Source organism: Anabrus simplex, chromosome X (genome assembly GCF_040414725.1).
Source record: "Anabrus simplex isolate iqAnaSimp1 chromosome X, ASM4041472v1, whole genome shotgun sequence".
NCBI lineage: Eukaryota > Metazoa > Arthropoda > Insecta > Orthoptera > Tettigoniidae > Anabrus > Anabrus simplex.
Window position 1 is genome coordinate 201779847 of NC_090279.1, and position 23144 is coordinate 201802990.

At 40.0% G+C, this 23144-nt stretch overlaps 1 protein-coding gene across 1 annotated transcript; it reads right to left on the bottom strand.

Annotated features, from left to right (window-relative positions):
* Positions 1 to 10: 10 nt before the first annotated feature.
* Positions 11 to 21280, bottom strand: LOC136886410 (GPN-loop GTPase 1). The gene is made up of 5 exons (XM_067159183.2): positions 20718 to 21280; positions 20021 to 20385; positions 16847 to 17076; positions 13306 to 13544; positions 11 to 183 (listed from the first exon to the last, which is right to left on the bottom strand). Exons 1-5 carry the CDS (start codon positions 20974 to 20976, stop codon positions 59 to 61), a joined length of 1218 nt encoding a protein of 405 aa, XP_067015284.1. The 5' UTR covers positions 20977 to 21280; the 3' UTR covers positions 11 to 58.
* Positions 21281 to 23144: the final 1864 nt, after the last annotated feature.

A 23144-nucleotide genomic window follows, 5' to 3' on the forward strand; every position in this document is an offset into this window, starting at 1 on the left:
TAAAGTAAAATTATAGTTTTAATTTAAAAAATGGTAAGTACTGTACACTGACAAAAGCTCATGTATCTCCTCCACCCACAGTGCTCTGTCCCGCTATAGCTGCAGCTACTCGTTTCTCCTGTACCTTCTTCTGGTTTTGCAGGAAGTTCTGGAATGACTCTCGCTCCTTGCGCTCGTCCTCATCTGCGAACATTAAACAAAACACAGCAGTGTATCAGATAAAATGGCGTATGGCTTTTAGTGCCGGAAGTGTCCGAGGACATGTTCGGCTCGCCAGGTGCAGGTCTTTCAATTTGACCCCCGTAGGCGGCCTGCGTGTCGTGATGAGGATGAAATGATGACGAAGACTACACATACATCCAGCCCCCGTGCCAGAGAAATTAACCAATGGTGGTTAAAATTCCTGACCCTGCCGGGAATCGAACCCAGGACCCCTGTGACCAAAGCCAGCAAGCTAACCATTTAGCCATGGAGCCGGACAATGTATCAGAATGTATTGGTAAAGGTATCAACAAAGATTAGCCCTACCGTCCCATACAAAATGTCATAATTAATATTGTCAGAGATATCTGTATTTTTCGGACTTGTAGGCCGTGATCCAGGAGCATACGATGGTCCCAACATTTCACCAAAGACTAAGCTTAGCATTTTCAAGGGTTCAGACTTACTGCGATGGATGTGAAGCTGACAGTGAAGTGGAGTGGTGTTTCAATTCCACCTCATTATATAGTGCAGGTTACGGTGAGCTGCTCGCCTATTGGTCCGCCATGCTGGAGGCGCGGTCGCTGATTGGCTGTTCTTTGGCCAATGATTGAAGCATTAAGGAGCTTGATGTTGGTCGATATGCCTGACAACCCGTTGCTTTTTCTGGTTTGCCATGGACATCCTGTCCTCCAGGATTTTAGGCTTTCAGGACTGGAAACCAGGCTTTGTTGACCCTTTCAGATTTCTCCTTACGGTTGAAGCTGTTAGTGTGCTTCAGGATTTCGATGGCTTCCCTTTGTAGCCAGGTACAATAAGGTACAGTAGTTGACAGTGCTTTGGTGTCGCTGTACTGTAAGTCATGGCCTGCTAGCAGCAAGTGTTCAGCGACAGATGACGTCTCTGCTTGTCCCAGCCAGCTGCACCTGTTGTGCTGCATTTTGTAGTTCCTATGTACACCTGGCTGCAGCTGCACGGGATTTTGTCGATACCTCCAGCACGGCGGACCAATAGCTGAGCAGCGCACCGTAACCTGCACTATATAATAAGCTGGAATTAAGACACCACTCTATTCCAATGTGTGTTTCGCACCCAGCGAAGTCAGTCAGAACCATTGAAAGACCGAACGTAGTCTTCGATGAAATGTTGGGACCTTCATATGCAACTTGCTTTATGCCGCACCGACACAGATAGGTCTTATGGTGACGATCGGATAGGATAGACCTAGGAGTGGGAAGGAATTGACCATGGTCTTAATTAAGGAACAGCCCCAGCATTTGCCTGGTGTGAAAATGGGAAACCACGGAAAACCATCTTCAGAGCTGCCGACAGTGGGGCTCAAACGCACTACCTCTCATATGCAAGCTCACAGCTGCGCACTCCTAACCGCATAGCCAACTCGCACGGTACCTTCATATGCTTCTGGACCATGGACTTAGACGCCCAGAAAATAAAAACATGATTTATAACACTGGCCGTGAAAGCCTCAACTGTTATATTGTATTTCTTGTACACTATAACTCATCATATACAGAAAAGTCTCTTGTAGCAAGAATTTATAACAGCGATAAATTTACAATGAATTATTTTTAACCATAATAGTCCATTATCTTAGATCCTTACTGACTTAAAATTAATCATACATTAATTTATTTAAATACCTGGTTCCTCCTTGTCATTACTTGTTATTAAAAGCCATACATGTTTCGAGAAACTGTTGTTGTTGTTATTATTATAATTATTATTTGTTTTACGGTGCACCGACACAGATAGGTCTTTTGCAAGTTATAAATCTCATTCTGTATTGACGGTTATCACTTTACAAAAACAGTATTTATAAAATCCTCCTTATTAACACAAATCAACTCATCTATTAGATGGAACAAAGTCTATACATGTTTCAGCCCATTCTCAAGGCCATCTTCAGTGGCAGAACAAATTATTACATAACACAAAAACAAAGAATCCGAGAACAACAATTCCCTTAATTATCTCGATTTAACTATTACTCGCAATCAGAATAAAACCTTTTCTTTTAATATTTACAGCAAGCCCACTTACACAATAAACACAATTCACTAGACTTCTCTACACCCAGGGATTCAGAAGAAGACAGCTTTTAATAGCATGATTTTCAGAGCTCTTAATGTTCCTTTATCCCGTAAGAATATTAAAAAGGAAATCAACACCATTTACACAATATATAAAAATCATTGCTATCCGTATTGAAGATACTGAATGTAGGATGCTAAAAGGTTAGTTTTTTCCACCTATTCAATACATATAAATTTTATAAATTAGGAATTTATTGTTGATTCCACTTGAGACATGTTTCGCCCTTCATTGAGGGCATCATCAGTCAAAATAACACCTCAAGGTAAAAAATCAGGTAATTGGTTAGTAGTTGACGGTACAAATTAATACATATTATTAATACAATTACAAAAATTAAGTATGGGAAATAGTTGTACAAAAGTGATGGTTGAACATATAGGTTTATAGATGAAAAGTCAGCACCAATGCCTAAAATTAACATAGTAGAGTTCGGCAGTGGTGCTCTGGAGAAACAGTTGACGCAATCATATTGAAATAAAAAGTTAAAAAATATTTACATTAAAACAATTAAGGGAGAAAAACTTCAAGATTTCTACACTACTTTCTCAAAAAACACTACAAATTCAACAACATAAACCCCATTAAGAACTCAATTGACCTATGTCAAACCCTGAATAAATTTACACTGCAACCAAACCACATTCTATGTTCCTTTGACATCACCAACATGTATCCGAACATCCCAGTTCTCGAAACCATCAACATCATAAAAAACAACCTCTCCAAACACAGTGGACTAAGCAAAATAGAAATTGATGAGTTCATTAAAATATTAACCTTTATTTTGAACAATAATTACTTCACGTTCAACAACAAGATTTATCATCAAAAGGGCTTAGCTATGGGAGACCCTATTTCTGGCATTCTAGCGAACATCTATATGGACAACTTAGAACACAATAAAATTATAAATTCCATCAATGGTATTCATCTTTGGCTCCGCTATGTCGACGACACACTAGTAATCATCGATAAACAGTGCAACAACAGCGACAACATCCTCACATTCCTAAACACTTTAGACAACAACATAAAATTCACAAAAGAAGATGAGGACAACGGCTCCATCAATTTTTTAGACATCAACATCACACGAATGGACAACGCATTTGAGTTTCGAATACACAGAAAACCCTCCTTCACCCCACTAACAATAAACAATAATTCCTTACACCCAAACTCCCATAAACAAGCCCCTTACTACAGTTTAATATACAGAGCTTTAAAAATTCCCCTTTCACCTACCAATCTGAAAAAAGAACTTGATTACATAACAGATATTGCCAAGTTCAATGGCTTCAACACCAACATGATCAACAAGATCATCAACAAAGTAAAACTAAAATTAACAACTAATCTTTCCCCAACAAAACCCAATAAACACAAATACGCAACTTTCACATACACTAATCCAGTCATCCACCAGATAGCCAACCCCCTAAAAAAGCACGAAGTCAACATTGCTTTCAAAACGCAGAACACGAACCAGAACATATTTTTCAACCAAAACTCTGTCAACCCAAGAAGAAACCACTACGCGGGCTCAGGTATTTACAGACTCACCTGTTCACAATGCAACTCCTCGTACATCGGACAAACTGGCCGAAGCTTCCAAACCCGTTATTTAGAACACTACAATGCCCAAAAACATAATAAATTTTCCGCAATGAGCACCCACATGAGGGACACTGGCCACCACTTCACCACAATAGAACAAGACTTAACAATCCTAAAAAAAGTGGAGAAAGGCAAACTAATGACTGAATTTGAGAACCTATACATCTATCTAGACCAACACTTCAACAAAGATAAAAACCTCAACGAGATAATAGATTTAAAAAACCCCCTTTATGAACAAATTCCCACCTTACTACAAAAAATAAATTTTCAAGGCAACAACTTGTCTAAAATCTTCAATACCACATTAACTAACTCACCCAGCATGTCGACAATTACCCCCCTACCCCCCACCTCCCCCTTTCCGACCAATTCCCCCACACACAACGACAGCAAGCCCACACATCCTCCCACCCAAGCACCTCCCCCTCCACCACGACCCCACCGATACAACACGAGAAACAATAACCACGCGACCTTCAAAAACAATACAACACCCAACACAAGCAAATAACATTCATCCCATTAACAAATAGGCATCAATATTATCCGCGTAACTTTCGGTTCCTTATACCCCCCCCCCCCTCTTTTTATAAACCAACACTACATCAACCTGCACTCCCAATACACAACAAGCTCGCCCCTCCACTCTACCTTCCTCTATTCTGACAGCTCACCTTTGCGCATGACTCCGCCCATGCCCCTCCCCCCCCAAAAAGCTCTCCACCCCTCCCGCCGCCATTGCTAACCGCATGTGCGTATTACCGACTGAGCCTCCTTCTTAGTCCACCAATACTCATCATCAATTACCTCTCAGCGACACATCAGGTATGTAACATAACATTCACTCTCCATTACTTACCATAAACCTTTCTTACACACTAACTAATACTATTAACATCTCAATTACAGATAACTTCCACTGCATACAATACAACTTTCAACAACACGCCGGAACCCAGCGCACATCGGCACAAATATGGCGTGCCACTACGGCTCCTCTTCGCAGTCAGAATGAGAAGATGCCTCACCCCAGCTTTAACGCTCTGACTCTGCAGTTGCCGTATACATTCTAATCTCTCCACAGCAGTTCACAACACAAGCAACTCTATTCTTTCTCACCAGACCAGAAAAGAACAATAACTTCATCCCGAAGTCCGCCATACTTTATTCCACGGAACAATATCAATTTGTCTCACCGGCATTTCACACCGATGTCTTCACATCACATTCGATGCTACAGAAGTCAACTAAAAGAATAAGCGAAAGTTTCAACCCGCAACATTTTCATAATTAGCAATTACCCATATAACTAGCAATTACCCACTAATAACTGTCACCATTGTTGCCGTTCAAACGCACGGAATACCCATGAATCTCCATCCACACTGACCAGTCTCCGTACCGATCTCGGCACTGCAACTGAAAAACTTCCAGCTTGATGCCTATAAAACCTCTTTTGACTATGAAATATTTCCCTACCCCCGGTGATTTTAACTAAATTAAACTGCTCTACATATTTCTGAAATGTCAATACTAATTCCTTCTTCCAACCTCTAAAACATCAGGACGCACTTGGTACTAAAAAAAAAATTTTTTATCCTTGCACACCAGCTGCTCTTTTGTAATTATGTATATATTTGTAAATTCTCAACTATTCAATTAGATAATGTAATTACTATATAGTTACCAACTTTTGACATTAGTTTTTATTACAAACATTTACGCTGAATGTTATAATGTAAATATTTTTAAAACTTTATCTCAACTGTTCAATTGAACAATGTAAATACTGTATAGTTACCAACCTTTGACATTAATTTTTGGATACAAACATTGACGCCGAACACTACACCTTTTCTCCCTTAATTGTTTTAATGTAAATATTTTTTAACTTTTTATTTCAATATGATTGCGTCAACTGTTTCTCCAGAGCACCACTGCCGAACTCTACTATGTTAATTTTAGGCATTGGTGCTGACTTTTCATCTATAAACCTATATGTTCAACCATCACTTTTGTACAACTATTTCCCATACTTAATTTTTGTAATTGTATTAATAATATGTATTAATTTGTACCGTCAACTACTAACCAATTACCTGATTTTTTACCTTGAGGTGTTATTTTGACTGATGATGCCCTCAATGAAGGGCGAAACATGTCTCAAGTGGAATCAACAATAAATTCCTAATTTATAAAATTTATATGTATTGAATAGGTGGAAAAAAACTAACCTTTTAGCATCCTACATTTACACAATAGCCGAAGGTAATGGTTTCAGTAAAGTTTTCGTGAACAAAATTCTTAATAAATTTAAAAGTAAACCCAAGACCACCGTAGAAAAAGAATCTTCCCCTAAAGAGAAATTCACCACATTTACCTTTAATAATAATAACATACATCCTATTTCAAATATATTTAAAAAACACAAGTTAAAAGTAGCTTTCAAGACCGTTCACACCAATGCAAAAAAAAATTTGTTTTGCATACCGTCAATAGCAACAATAAACGCTCAAACTCTGGGATATACAAATTAAAATGCCGATCGTGTTTTTCAATGTATGTTGGACAAACAGGCCGTAGCTTCAATATAAGATACTTCGAACACCTCAATGCCCTGAAATACAACCGCTACTCAGCCATGAGCGACCACTGTAGGGAGAAAAATCACAAGTAAACAACAATTGACCAAGATTTAAAGATCACTATGAACAGAAAGGTCCCTTACTCAATATACTAGAGAATATTTATATAGATATTGACTAATATAACAATCCCGTACACAACTTAAATGAAATCAATGAAGAGAAAAAATGTATTATTGGAAACCTTTTTCCCGCTCATTTGTGAACAGTTTAATAAAAACGAGTTTCACTACCAACATTCTAGAACAAGACCTGCCCTTCCTTCAACACCCCCCTCCCGTGACTCACCTCATCCCTCCCCCTTAGCCCTTCCCTCTCCATTCCCCCACACAAGCTTAGTGGTCAATGTGACTTGAGACTGACGAGGTCATTTCCATTCGAGACTTTTACTACAAGTAAGTAAGTAAGTAAGTAAGTATCTTTGCAGGTTGGTCCTGAGAAGGACCATTTGCAGAAGTTCTCTCCGAGTCCATTTGGCCAGGAGATCAACGACTGTTGATAGTCTGGCCGCCGATGTGTTGTTGCTCGCTTAGCACCACCCGGGGAAAACGTGCAGGGCAATATGGAGGTTAATCCTGCGCACGTGAGCAACGTTCTTGAAAACAACATCAATTTAGTGACCATTCAAGAAACTCATACTGCGACTGAGGAACAGCTAAGATGAAGACAAAAGATCCCTGGTTATATCGCTAATGGGGCAACCTACCAGGTACTCGTAGCAGAACACAGCAAGTCTCCAAACATACCGGTACACAACCTCCACAACAACAATAATAACAACCACATAACGTGCATAGACAAGAGAGGTGCCGCCACCAACTGCTCTAAAACCAAACCCTGTCTCGCAGTATATATAAAACTTACTGGAGTACATCAGTAGTTGAATTGCACAGTACTCAATTTTCAAAAAAATTTCAATGACAAGAGTTCTTACAACACATCAATATAAAGTATATCAGCCATAGAACATTCTCGACGATCACCTAATACAACTAAATCAGCACAACAACCACAAGAAGATTGAAGAATGAGTGCTACACAACATGAACTCAAATTTTAACAGGCGTTTTTAAAATATATACTATGTTTTAATGTGTTATAATTTTTTAAGTGTTTTATACTGTGGCCTATATGTTTTAATGTGTTTAATGTACTCATATTCATGTACACTCAATAGGTTTTAGTTTATTGTAACCATCACCACCACCTTTAATCACAAATATTTTAACATAACAATACTGCAATATATTTTACTTCCATTCTTCATTAGACATCCGGATGATCTAACGTAACATCTTTGTAATTTTGTCTAATGACTATAAATGTTATGTACTAGCTGATGATGACCATGACAGGCCAAAACTGGTACTAGTGTAATAATTCATTCACAATAAATAAGTATTGATCTGTGGAACACTTTTCTTGTCTATAAATATTCAGTCTAACTACGTACGTTTTGCTGGACTTATTATCTCAATTGCCAAGAAATATATTGCAAGAGGGCTGCAGAAAGAGTATATCCCTGGATGGAGTGAAACTTGTGAGACACTCTATGAGGAGTATTTACAGGGTGGAGATCCTGAAATAGCAAGTGCTCTGTTACACAGTTTAGATGAATCTCGCCAGCAGAAGTGGAACAATACAGTTGAGACTACGGACTTCAAACAGTCCAGCAGAAAAGCCTGGAGTCTTCTCAGAAAACTTACCGGAAACAGAACTTGCCACAAGAGAAATGGTTGCATCACCCCCAACCTAGTAGCTGAACATATTGTTAATATGTCACGAGCGCCCTCTGATAAGAAACATACCGTCCAAGTAAAGAAGTTGCTCAAACAACAGAAAAGCAACTTGCAGGACAACTCTATATACTCGGATCCATTTTCACATCTGGTAATAGATACTGCTATCAAAAGACTCAAACCTGGTAAAGCTGCTGGCTTTGATGGGATATTTCCCGAGTTTCTGATACATAGGGGTCCAAACACAAGGCTCTGGTTGGCTAAATTCTACTCTAATATCTTATCGTCTGGTCATCTGCCATACGAATTCCGGGTAAGCAAGATCATTGCAATTCTGAAACCTGGTAAACCGGAAGACCAAGTCGATAGCTACCGACCAATAGCATTGCTGAGTGTTTGCTATAAACTCATTGAGAGACTTGTGTACAATAGGATTAGTTCGGCCATTAATGAAGTGATCCCAGTAGAGCAAGCTGGATTCAGGCAGAACCGAAGCTGTGCTGACCAGGTGCTAGCACTAACAACTCATATTGAGGCTGGTTTTCAAAGGGGTACTAAAACATCTGTAGTCTTTGCAGATCTAAAGGCTCCATATGATACTGTGTGGAGGCAAGGTTTGATGTTGAAGCTGCAATGAGTTATCCCTTGCAAAACTGTAACCACACTGATCAACAATATGCTAACCGAAAGGCTCTTCCGTATTATTATTTATAAGTTTCATATTCCGTATTGATTGGATTCAATGTACTAGACAAGAAAAATGTTCCACCGATCAATACTATTTATTGTGAATGAATTATTGCACTAGTACCAGTTTCGGCCTTTCTTGGCCATCATCAGCTAGCACACAAATTTACAGTCATTAGACAAAATTACAAAGGTGTTACGTTAGAGCATCCGGATGTCTAATGAAAAATGGAAGTAAAATATATTGCAGTATGTTGCGTTAAAATATCTCTGATTAAAAGTGGTGATGGTTATACAGGCTCTTCCGTGTCGTCATGTATGATGACATTAGTCGTCTTAGGAAACTAAAAAATGGCCTTCCCCAGAGATCAGTATTGGCACCTCTCCTATTCAATCTCTATATATCGGATATTCCTGAGACAAAAACAGTAAAATTCTCTTATGCAGATGACCTAGCCATTGCCATTCAACATCCAGATTTCAGCGATGCCGAGGCCATCTTGACGTCTGACCTGAATACACTTAGCTCTTACTTCCGAAACTGGAGACTACAACCCAGCATGAATAAGACAGAATCTGCTTGCTTCCATCTCCACAAGCTGGCTAATACAAAACTCCAAGTATGCTTCAATGGCTCAGTGCTAAAGCACAATCCTAATCCAAAGTACCTCGGGGTAACGCCTGACCAAACCCTACCTTATAGAAAGCATCTTGAAAACCTCAGATCTAAGTTGAGATCACGTAATAATATACTATTTAAGTTGTGTGGAACTTCATGGGGTGCTTCAGCGGACACATTACGACATACTGCGCTTGGCCTTGTATATCCTGCAGCTGAATACTGCTCTTCAATATGGCTTAACAGTTGCCACGTGAAGAAAGTTGATGTACAACTTAACACCACCATGCGTATCATCTCTGGTACTCTGAAGCCTACTGCAACGCACTGGCTGCCAGTCCTGTCCCACATTGCTCCACCAAGTCTGCGACGTTCAAGAGCCCTTGTTCAAGAATATGATAAAATCATGTCCAATCCAACTCTACCCATCCACAGGGATGTTGCAGATCTCTGGAGACAAAGGCTAAGCCACCAATGAAAACAGCTAAGAATCTAATGGATGCTGGTTTCAATTTAAAAGAGGAATGGAAAGAGCAATGGTTTCGTACAGCTCTGGAGTGGCCAAGCCTCTTTAATCCAAATCACTCCCTAGCTGGTTTCAGTTTGCCATGAAGAACATGGTCATCACTAAACAGATTTCGCACTAATTGTGGAAGATCTGCATTCTCCCTTCACCAGTGGGACTTTGGCGACTTTCCAGCGTGTGATTGTGGTGCTTTAGTCCAGACCATCCATCATGTAATGAACGAATACCCTCTGCGTGCTTATGGTGGAGACCGGAAAGACTTTGCTGATGTCTCAGTATCCCTAGTGCAGTGGATAAATAATTTAGATATCCATGTGTAATTGTTCCTTACTTAGTACCATGTATTCTTTGCAGGTTTTTCTTTTGTATAATAATGTATATACTTGTCCATTATGTAAATTCCATACGCTTAATAATTATTACAAGTAAGTGATGAGTTTTCTTTTTCTTACATCATTTTGACTTGTTTTTCATCCACTCATAATTCCTTTTCTCATTACAGATGTTACACACGTTTTAATCCACAGTACTAGCGGTCTCACTACACTACCCAGCACAGTGTTTTCATTTTAACAGTCAGCAAGTTTTATTTGTCAATCGAAAATGACCCATCAGACGAGAGGACTTTGTACCTCAATATGTTTTTAATTCATTAACCATGATCACTGTCATTCCATATCATCAAGATTTTTAATTTGTTTTGCATTATGTAATAATTTGTTCTGCTACTGAAGATGGCCTTGAGAATGGGCTGAAAATGTATAGACTTTGTTCCATCTAATAGATGAGATGATTTGTATTGATAAGGAGGATTTTATAAATACTTTTATTTGTAAAAAAACAAAACAGATAGGTCTTATGGCGACAATGGGATAGAATAGGCCTAGGAGTTGGAAAGAAGCAGCCGTAGCCTTAATTAAGGTACAGCCCCAGCATTAACCAGGGAAAACCATATTCAGGTCTGCCAACATACTCTTGGGCTTATTACATCATTATAATCCCAAATCCTTAACTTGACACATTAAATTAATTTTAAACATCTATAATAACTGTTGCAATGTTTTGGTTAAATTATTTAAAAACATTAAATGTATAACCTTATAAAATACAAACATTCAAATCTTATATTACCATTAACAATACAAAACACACAATGAAAAATTTGCTAAAGAGTCTGTATCAATATATAATTCTAAATTGATGCATCAAAAAACACTAATTATTAGTAGCTCTTACTGTCTGAACAAATTAATTTACTTCTGGGTCCTTCTCGATCTTTCCTTGGTTTGATATAGTGCTTGTCAAATACTCTAACAACAAAACAGAACCTTGACCTTCACGCGAGCCAGATGCAACTATCCTTCTCTTCATGCAGTGCCTCTCAGGGTGCATGCACCAGTGCACTGCACGGCGCAAGGTGCAAGAGACGACTTCACTAGGTTGACCACAGTGCAAACCCCCACTCCTCTTTCCCTACATCTGTCTCACCCGTTCTGCCTGTCTCCACCTTCCTTCCCCTCACTGCAAGATGTTTAGGAGCGGTGGGTGAGTGGAGATACTCAGTTGTATGGGACAAGGTTGCCGGTGTTAAAACATCTCTTCTTTCAATTTGGTTTGAGCAGATAACTTATCTTTTCTAGCTCTTTTCCTTTTTCTTTGGAATTATACCAGTAACGTCTGGATCAAGGGATGGGCTGACAGCAATTCTGACAGCGTTCCTTAAATTATGATCAGAAATACTCCTATGCAATCTAGTTTTCGTACAAGTCAAAACAGAAAAAAAAAAAAAAACTTTCACATATGGATGTGCAACCAAACAGAAATAATCTTAGCTGCTTCTCGATGCAACTTGGCAAAATATTCCTTTGACAAATTCTGGTAGAATTCGAGCAAAGTCTTTGTATTGAAAAATGGATTATTTTGATGATCACGTAATTATTGTCTCTCAGATTAAGCATTTGGCTTTATCGTCATGACTGACAAAAAACAAAAACAAATGCGGAAGTTCCCAGTTTGACTGAAATGGACTTTCGGAAGTCTTTGCTTTCTTCGAAACAGGTTGTTCCATTATTATGTCGTTGTGTTGCGCTTGTCTATTTCACTCATAAACAAGCCATCTATCACGGAACGCTTCGTCCCTCTCAGTGCACTACACCATCCGAGTCAAGCCGAGTTGAGCCAAGTTGGACCGATGCACAGTGCACAGAGCCTCTGCCCCTCGGTTTGCACGCGCAAAATCTTGGGCGTTTGAGAGGTCCTGTCTTAATGGATGAGTTGTTAGCCAGAAAGACCAAACTTTCCAAATGAAAAATTCTTATATTATCATCTTTAAAATACAAAAAACCATTTATATTAGACGGGATAATATCTACAGTATACATGTTTCAGCCTATCTAAGCCATCCTCAGTAGAAGCTCAAATATTACATTTATGTAAACCAATGAAAACACTAATAAAATATGTGGAATTAAAAGACAATGATCATGATTAACATATTAAATAAAAACATGTTGAGATCGGAAAAAATCCTCAACAGAGACATGAAACCAACAAGGTAGTATCACTTGAGCGACAGCCTTCTAAAGAATGATGTGCACTCATTATCCCCTTATTAACGGTCTCACTATGTTGTGCAACACAGATTTCCACTTTTACAAGGATTAGCAAGTTTTATGTCAACCAAATGAGTTTTTAAACAAGAGGATTTTCCCTACCTCAACACGTTTTTATTATGTTTTAATATGTTAATCAAGATCATCGTGTTTTAATTCCACATATTTTATTAGTGTTTTCATTTGTTTACATAAATGTAATATTTGAGCTTCTACTTTAGATAGGTTGAAACAGGTCTAGATATTATCCCATCTAATATAGATGTTTTTTTGTATTGAAAAGGTGGATAATATAAAACTTTTTCATTTGTAAAGTGATAATCATCAATACAGAATGAGATTTATATATAACATGCAAAGACCAAACATTCCGCGTACAGTATAACTTTAATCTGCCGTCAAATCAAAACACGTGCAGCCTTGCTGCCAACTCACTGTCAAACTTAAAAAGTGTGACAGTCAAAATCCTGAAATGAATAGGTGAAGAAAGGAAGAAGTACAAGAAGGTTACACAAATCTTAAAAGTATTTAGCTGACGTACCTTCTTCATCCACGTGTGCGACATCCTCCTCACCCTCTTCGTCCTCGCTGCTCTCGTTGGCCGGATGTTTGAGGTAGATGTCGGCCAGCTCCCGTCCAGCGCTGACTTCAGTGATGAGAGGGACCGGCTCGCCCTCACCACGCTCTTCCGCTGCGAGTTTGCGCAGTTTCTCCTCGCGTTTCCGCTCCTGCTCCTTCAGGCGGTCTGACCTTACACGCTCCCACTCCACACGGTAATCCCTAGCAAACAAAGATATATTCTTAATCATCACTGTATTTTCAAATGTTGCAGAAGTTTTCTTTTCGTGTATGTTTCAGTAGTTCTGTTCATGAATGACAGAGAGCAGCTGAGAGAATTAGTAGGTGAACTTGCAAAGTTCTTTTTTTTTTTTTTTTTTTTTTTTTTTACAATTTGCTTTACGTTGCACCGACACAAGACAGGTCTTATGGCGACGATGGTATAGGAAAGGGCTAGGAGTGGAAAGGAAGCAGCCGTGGCCCCAGCATTTGTCTGGTGTGAAAATGGGAAACCACGGAAAACCATCTTCAGGGCTGCCGACAACGGGTTTGAACCCACTATCTGCCGGATGCAAGCTCACAGCCGCGTGTCCCTAACTGCACGGTCAACTCGCCCAGTGACTTGAAAAGTTCCAACAGAACAAAGATGGCCTAGGCCACCATAGCTCAATTGGTAGAGCAACCGACGCGAAATCGGAAGGTTGTGGGTTCGGATCCCACTGGTGTCCGGTTGGCCATTTTTGTTCTGTACTTAACATCTCTTCAACGCGTACTAAATGTACGTAACACGACCTAATAGGTTGAAAGTTGGTTTCGATTACAACGCGGTCGTGAAAATTCAATATTCAAAGCACAGAAACATCACATTAACTGTACTGAATAGGTGAACCTGCCTTACTGTACCTTTGATTGTGGTTCACAGCAAAAAAAAAAAAAAAAAGTTACAGAATACATCTAAAAGCATGTTGTCAAACTTGACAATATTCTTAAAAAATGCAGCAATGCATTTTGTTTGTTTTTTTTCTTTTTCAAACCAGCGCTAAGATGGTCAAATTTTTCCTTGTTCTTGTCATAGGTCTCAGTGTGAGCTATCAGCACCAGAAATGTGTTCTAGGATGCCACCTGCAGAGTGCAAATTAAACTATCAGGGCAGATAAGTCTGACGCTGATAGCTCGTCCTGAGACCTTGGGCCATACATGACGAAGACAAATCAACCATCTTGGCGGTGCTTCAAAAAAAAAAAAAAAAGTGCTACATATTTTTGGAATTTTTATATTTATACTGAAATGATCCCCACCTATTGCTAAGTCTACAAAAAAATCTTGGTGACAATATTTGCAACCAATTAGAGTATACAGTACATTATATTACCAACATTTTTTAAGTTTTCTTGGTGTGAGCTTCCAAGAGTTAAAAATTTATAATTTCTATAGTACTTGGACTAACCAAATGAAATCAGGCGAGATATATATCCTATTAGATGTGAGAGCTCAAAAAGAAAATTACAGAGGTCTAGTGGCACAATTTTATGTTCTAGATGAAATTTCATAATTTCTTTATGTGGTCCCAAACTTTTAACCAGCCATAAATACTGTTACAACTTAAAAAGTGAAAAATGCAAATATTATGAAAAGTATTTTAATTTGTTGTTAGTATGTTGTTCTTACAGGCATCCTATACACAAATCAGCAATCACTTTTCGAAATGGTCACTTTGGCACTGATACAGGCTGTGAATCTTTGTGGCCACTCGTCTATGGCGGAACGGCAGACATCCAGGGGGAAATCCGCCACTGCTGACAATAAGGAACGCTTTAAACTTCCAATGGTGGGGTGCATCTTCTTGCTCTTGAAGCAATGACCACAGTCGGTAGTCTAAAAGGTTCAGGTCTGGACTGCTACTGGGCCAATCTTCAGTTGAAATGAAGTTTGTGGGCTGGAGCAGAATCCTGCTGGAAAGTCCAGGGTTGGTTTTGAAACAATGTGCTACTTAATTTCTTCACAACAGGCTCCAAAGCGGCGCTTTTGTACACTCTCGCGCTGGTTTTAACACCCGTTTTGCAGAAATGCAGCTGCCAGAATAACTCGCCCCCCACCACACCATCACATAGGAGGGATGATGGGCCCTCTGAACTTTCGGAACCTTTTTACTGGCTTCCCGAGATGATGATGAATAAACCCTGCCGTTTTGCACTCTGAAAGATTCTTCAATAGTGAATACCTTTTCATCGGTGAAGAGGATGTTTCAATGACCATTTTGTGCGTAACACTGCAGGAGACGTCGACATTTAAGCACTCTCAGCTTCTTTAGGCGCGCATCAAGATAATACGTTGAAAGTCTGTTTCGAGGATAATGTCCTGTTCGTCGGCGATAACCCCGTAATCCAAGGTCCTCTGACAGAAGCCTTGACATTGACCTTTTTGAAATGTTCATTTCACGGACCATGATAGCCTGCTTCCGTACCGCACTTCTCCGAATACGAGCCGCCACTGCCTTTTTTACTGCTGGAGTCCTGACATTGAGTGGGCGACCCTACCTCGGACGATCCTTTACAGTCCCGGTTGCAGTGAATCGCTCGATGGTCTGGTACACAAACATATGACTGATTTTCAGGTTTTGTAGCGTCTTGAAAATGCCACTTGGAGCTTTTCCAACTTTATGTAATGCTATTACTGCAACACGATTTTCATAATCACCCATTCCATGTTGAAACCTGGAGCTAGATGTTTCCTCTTTCACAGACAAGTTAACAATGGTTCAAGGTTAACGTGTGCACACTGGTAGTTCTTTACCTGCCAAACCGGTTGTACAGTGTGTGTCAACAGTTTGTAACAGTATTTATGGCTAGACTATGTATGATAAGAAAATACTGTACCAACAAAACTAAAGATTAAGGCATATCTCACTGCCGTTAGACACGTAGCAAGTGCAAGCCAGTTACCAATATGCCAAGTTGGACCGTGGGAATCACTCAACTGGTTAAAATATTAAATGAAAAGATTAGAGAGATGAAGGGAGCAGCCCATGTTGAAGAAAAGAGTTACAGATGAGACTTCGCTAGTATGGCCACAACCCAATTCTGTGGTGGCCATGGCTTCCAATCTGGAAGAGAGTGGACGAGGGCAGCAGATCCAATGACAGAAGTGGAGACAGAATACAAGAAGACAAGGGGGAAACTTTTTTTTTTTTGCTAGTAGCTTTACGTTGCACCGACACGGATACGTCTTATGGCGACGATGGGACAGGAAAGGGCTAGGAGTGGGAAGGAAGCGGCCGTGGCCTTAATTAAGGTACAGCCCCAGCATTTGCCTGGTGTGAAAATGGGAAACCACGGAAAACCATTTTCAGGGCTGCTGACAGTGGGGTTCGAACCTACTATCTCCCGAATACTGGATACTGGCCGCCACTTAAGCGACTGCAGCTATTGAGCTCAGTAAGGGGGAAACTGAAGCAGTAGTCACCCAGATGGTGAAATGCAACATGACAGTAAGAGCACCGGTAGTCTGAACTGATTACAACTTACTTCTCATATTCTTCAGCAGCTTCCGCTACTAGCTTGAGGAAAGTGTCGAGCCCAGTTCCTGTGACAGCGGACACACCCACACTGCGCAGAGTTCTGTAGAAATCGTCCAGTACTAGCGACATTGAGCGAGTCAAGTTCGAGATATAGGATGTCTCAGACTCTAAGGCTTCTTGGAAGGATTCGAAGTCCTGCATCCACTCAACAGCATAACTGTTCTCCACAACATCCACCTAAAGAAGACAAAAGATATCAATTAAAAACACTCAGAAAATACCACAATCCAAAGGTTATTATTTCATAAAGGTAGATAAAATGAAAACAGAACGATGGATATATTGGGTTATCTCAACGGCATCTACGGCGGAGGAGGTGGAAGTCAGTATGGTGGAGATGGTGGAAGAGGCAGTGCTGAACTCGGAGATAAATACGAGTACAACCTAAAGAGGCCAAATTCCAGTAAATCATTTAAATCTCATGCTATATTACTTGCAGGAGAGTGATATGTTCATTACCAAGGCTTAAACGTTTCACTGCTGCAATCGAGTACATTCAAGCTGCCTGAAATGGTCCGCCAGTGCTGCGATCGAGTATACTCAAGCCGGACTTTACGCCGCCAGTGCTGCGGACGAATATACTCGATCTGTGTCATATGCTTCAGCCATCTATTAGTCGCACTTTAAACTAAGTAGTTTATATTTTTTTCCGTGAGCAGTTACTGTAATCAGGAAAATGTTTTTCTTTTGCCACAGTTGCAAACATCATGTTTGAATGACAGCTGCCGCGTACGAACGTAAGATGCGTCCGGAAGAAATCTCAGACTGTTAGAGGAGATTGATTCCGATGTGGATTTCAACAGTGACGGTATTTATATTGAAGATATTAGTGAAGTGATAGGGAGTGATAATTATGTTGACGCCCACAGGGTCAGCTGACGAGTTTACACCGAATGTGCACGCATTTCAAGCCCCAAACTTATCTATGTCAAATAATAATTTGACCCCTCAATGCCCTGAAATGGATTATTTCGAGGTATTTGTGAATGAAGAGATGTCGTCGAGGGTAGCGCACGAAGCAAACAGATTTTATAAACAGACAGTAGATGCTAAGTTCATGGCAAGTTTTGAAGCTGCGTCCAGTGTTGTTCATTACGTTACGTAAACTCATTAATGATAGAGATTTAGGTGATAATATGAATAAGTATTAACAAATAATGATGATTTTATAAGAACTCAACCATCACCGTATTAGCATAATGAAAAAATGTTGTACTTTTCTGGATTGCCGAAGCTTAGTTCGTTGTCTCCAAACACTATTTCACGAGTGCGGTCAAGGAGAGGTTAGTGGAAGGATTTGGGTAAAGGATGTTGTTCCGCAGAGAACAGAGGGAAGGGGTGAGTTGAATGTTGTGGATCCTTCCTATTGGATAGGGGAGAGCACGTCAGTTCCTTCTCCATGTTATAACCAGCATAATGTAGCATGGAGAGGATACAGGGAAGTAGGGGCGGTGCGATGCGAGTATTGTGGAACTTTCCTTCATCTAATGGAGGGAGGAGGGGGGTAAGAAGGTTATTAACCTTCATGTAAAATGTATTTTATGTACTATGGATAAATGCAATTTGATGATTTTAAGCTAAATAAAGTGCAGAATTGAAACGGAGAGTATCTATTAGATGTTATTTTTATGATAAACCACACTCTATTAAACGCTAAATTTAAAGACCAGACGTTATGTATGTAGAGCGAAGAGCAGGGGAATTCTTTACATGTATATGGTCATTTAGGTTGGTTTCGTTCGGATTTTTTTTTTTTTTTTCTTTTTGCGATGTAAATTTTGAAATAACTCTCCATTTCAAGAAAAACAGAAATGTATTTGCTTAGAATTTTATTGGTAGAAATTCAGTATGTACAACATTAGTTTTATGGCATCATAAGGATTTGATATGTTACAAATCTTACGTGGAATACATTGTAGAGAAGAGAGGTGTTCACTACGACAGGCTGGGACCCACCCGCCGTCCCCCAAGAAGTACTTTTACTTTTATAACCTAATACAATTTATCCCGCGCCATTGTTCCTCGCTTAACTACGCAGCAGCATTTCCATTGGCTGAGACACAATCAGATATGACGTCACTCCCAGCAATCAAGTAAAATGAATTCCGTTACCAGCCTACGAACAATAAATACAGAATTGACTCTACTATCGCCGTACTAAATGCTAGAGACCTAATAGTCGCTTCGCGGCCCTAACCCAGGGGCTTATGCCCCCAGACCTCCTTTGCTTGATCATAGTCCAATGCCTTTGTCACTAACCGCACCTAACCAATCCAGACCAATGGCTCTGTCACTAGCCGGACCTAACTAATCCAGACCAACGGCTTTGTCACTAGCTACTATCACCGTACAAAATGCTAGAGGCCTAACAGTCACTTCGCAGCCCCAACCTGGGGGCTTACGCCCCCAGACCTCCTTTACTTCATCATTGTCCAATGCTTTTGTCACTAACCTATCCAGACCAATGGCTTTGTCACCGTACGAGATTCATAAATTCAAAATTAGCGCTGCTGCACCTAACAATGTATGAATAGTTCTTAAGATCAACAGCTGGCAGGTCTGTCCACCGCACAATCACGACCATCGCGAGAAGTCAGCGAGAGACAAACAAATTACAATGCAATCACGCCTAGATGTGTGCGTTGAAAAATTGTTGTAGTTACTGAACTTTTGCCTATTAAACGAAGGCAATGGTAAATCAATCTTGGATGGACGGGATCGAAAGCTCTGATATTTTATGACTTCCCTAGAAGTGCATGACTACCACTAAAAACTCTGAAAAATGAAGGTGTATCATGAACCTACCCTGGAGTGTAGCCTACAAGTGTACTGGAGATAACGGGCTTGTGTACCGTAACCGTAAAATTGCTGTTAAATCTGGACAATTCATGCGCATTTCATTAATAATAAATAAAATAAATAAAAGCACTCAGCATTAATGCACCAATCATGCTCACAATCGCAGCATTGACCGACCCATCTTATCTTCTTTGGGGCAAACAGATTAACTGCTGATCCACCTGGGAGGAGATGGGGTAGCACATAACGTCAATGTTCTTATGACAGTAATTACTCTACCAACATAGCTATTATGAGTAACAGTTTCAAAGTAGTAACTTACCTTATTCATGGCAACTAGGAATGGAAGCTTAGTTCTATACAAAATAGAGCAGGCATACAACATGTTCGACATAAAGGTGACTGGATTTACGCTGCGCACTGTGTCCATGACATAAATCACAACTGTTGGGAATGAAGAGGCCAGAGCTTCAGTTATTATATTACCAGATGCTGACCACGTAAAGACCTCAATCTGACCAGGAGTATCAAGAATGCAGTACTTATGTTTTTGTGCTGCCCTTTCAATAAGTGTAATGACCTGGTCAAACTTTGTAGCAAAGAGGTTGAGAGAAGTAACAATTCCACCATTTGGGCCAAGGCCATACTGCTTCATAACTTCCTTATAATTCACAGTATCTCGAATATCTGAAATGTAAGATACACAATGTTGAATTATTTTTTTTTTTTTTTTTTTTTTTTTTTTTTGCTAGGGGCTTTACGTCGCGCCGACACAGATAGGTCTTATGGCGACGATGGGATAGGAAAGGCCTAGGAATTGGAAGGAAGCGGCCGTGGCCTTAATTAAGGTACAGCCCCAGCATTTGCCTGGTGTGAAAATGGGAAACCACGGAAAACCATCAATGTTGAATAAAGGCAATCATTAACCAAGTAATTACCATCATACAGTTTTCTTTTCCAGTGTTACACAAAGTGTTATACGAAGAATATTACGATCTTAACCACCCATGTTAACATACCTATGTTTGCTGGATATGGCACTTCATGACATGCTGGGTCTAAATTGATCACGTACGGAGGTTCACGCTTAGTGTGCAAATAAGATGTTAGTCTCTGAACAAATGTGGTTTTTCCGGAGCCTGCCATTCCAAGAATAATTAAACAAATTGGCCCTTTGCTGCTTTTATCATTGGAAACCGAAGTTTCTTTCATTTCTACATCACTCAGAGTTGTGCTTGGTTCTACTGCTCCAGCACTGCCACCACAAGCTTCATCCATTATTACACACTTTTATATTATCTTAACTACAATATCAAGTTTCAACGTGGGAACAAGCAAATGTCCCACAAGTGTGAGGTTAACAACATGGGCATGAAAGCAGTGATTATTTTTTAACACTTCTGTCAATAAATATTACGCCTTACTACCACTGACTTTTTAAAAAGAAGTTTCACAACACAAAATTAAACTGTTATCATTTATCACTATGCTAAAAGATTAGTATTTCTTCTGCTTCACATCTAAACACAACCAGAACATAACCATATTCTGGTATTTATCCATTTACCAAAGAGAATAACTAGCCATTTACTGTGTACCAAAGAGAATGGGTACCAACTGAGTACCATCGTTCGGTCCGATTTCTTTTGTTTTGATATCGATATTATGGACTCGCAAAAACAAACCTACGCAGTGATGCCATCTTATGCTTCTGACACTTGTATCATTGTACACCGATTTATTTCAAACATGTTTATTTGACGATGGGATAGGAAAGAGCTAGGAGTGGGAAAAGACCAAGGTACAGCCCCAGCATTTGCTTACTGTAAAAATGAGAAACCACGGAAAACCATCTTCAAGACTGCTGACAGTGGGGTTCGAACCCACTATCTCCCCAATGCAAACTCACAGCTGTGCACCCCTAACCGCACGGTCAAACATTTCTATCAACGCCGCTTATTATTTCAGCAATGAACACTTAAACTTTGTACCTGTAGCATATTCTTTATAACCAGAACGTTATTCCCTGGTTGGTTGCGTCAAATACGGGTTGCGTTCACAAAATACTACGCCGAGTAAACTGGCCAACTGGGAGTTCACCAAATACAGTAGCACTCTATCTATTATCAAAAGCAAAGGGTTAACTCTACAAGATGTTCAGAAAATCCATCCTAGTTAACTCAGAATATACTTTTTTTTTTTACGTCGCGTATATAAATAGGTGGGTAGATTTCCGTACAAAAAAAAAAAACCTCGGCATGCCAGTAGAGGTGTGACGGTCCAGAAATAATGTGTCACTGCTCCAGTGACACGACTGGAGCAGTGACACAGTGACAAACCGGTCCAACCACAGATGGAGCTGAGGAGCATGGCTCAGCGGTGACACGCTACCGGTCCAGTGACAACCAGTACAAGCACAAATGGAGCTGAGGAATATAGCATTGTAGGCTTAGGGTACGTCCAAGATGCACGCTGGTTTTCTGAGTCAGACAGTCGGCGCTGAATGTCTGACTCCGAGTGGCAGGTGGGATGTGGCCATTATGAAAGCTGGTTGTCAGCGCAGACAGAGCTGCCACAAAAGAAAAGATATGAAATACAACTGATCAGTGTAGCATGGAACTAACAAGAGAACAGGCTGCAGCTCTATTGCTGCTAAGTGACAATGTTACAACCAAGTTAAAACGAATGAGAAGTGATATACATCCAATAAATGAATTAAGATATATTTACGGGGAGTACAAACACCTTTTTCCACAGTTACTTGTCGACGAAAACAGATTTTTGAATATTTCAGAATGAGTTCGGATACGTTTTGTTTTATTTTGTTAAAATTTGAACACAGGCTTACGAAGAACTGGGCGAATTACCACACTCAACACGAAAATCAACAGCCTGCGCGGCAGGTTGTCTGAAACCAGAATGAACGAATCATTCCGGTAAATATCTGAGTCAGACTACCAGTGCGCAGGCTTCCTGCACGCAGGTACATTATGGCCAGTCCCGCTTAAAAACACAGGACATACTTATGTCGACTCGGCGCCGGCTGTCTGACTCAGAAAACCAGCGTGCATCTTGGACGTACCCTTACGTAGTCAGCGGACGCACGATTTGCTCTGTTCTTCGATTGTCATGATCACGCCTGTCTTATCTGATTCGATAATGGCACACTGGTGGTAGGTTGAAAGTATAGAAAATATGTTTTATCTTCAATTAATAAATTCATACATAATAATGTTATTTGTTTTATGTCCCAATAAATACATTTACGGTTTTCGGAGACGCCAAGGTGCCGGAATTTTGTTCTACAGGAGTTCTTTAACTTGCCAGTAAATCTACTAATAATAATGTTATTTGCTTTACGTCCCACTAACTACTATTACGATTTTCGGAGACACCGAGATGCCGAAATTTAGTCCCGCATGAGTTCCTTTACGTGCCTCTAAACC

Excerpts from the sequence above, each read along its gene's own strand:
- LOC136886410 (XM_067159183.2), bottom strand. The coding sequence starts at position 20,976 with ATGGATGAAGCTTGTGGTGGCAGTGCTGGAGCAGTAGAACCAAGCACA. Across the intron at positions 13,545-16,846 it reads GCTGCTGAAGAATATGAGAA|GGATTACCGTGTGGAGTGGG; the intron begins GTAAGTTGTAAT and ends TTTGTTTGCTAG. Across the intron at positions 184-13,305 it reads CGCACACGTGGATGAAGAAG|ATGAGGACGAGCGCAAGGAG; the intron begins GTACGTCAGCTA and ends TAATGTTCGCAG.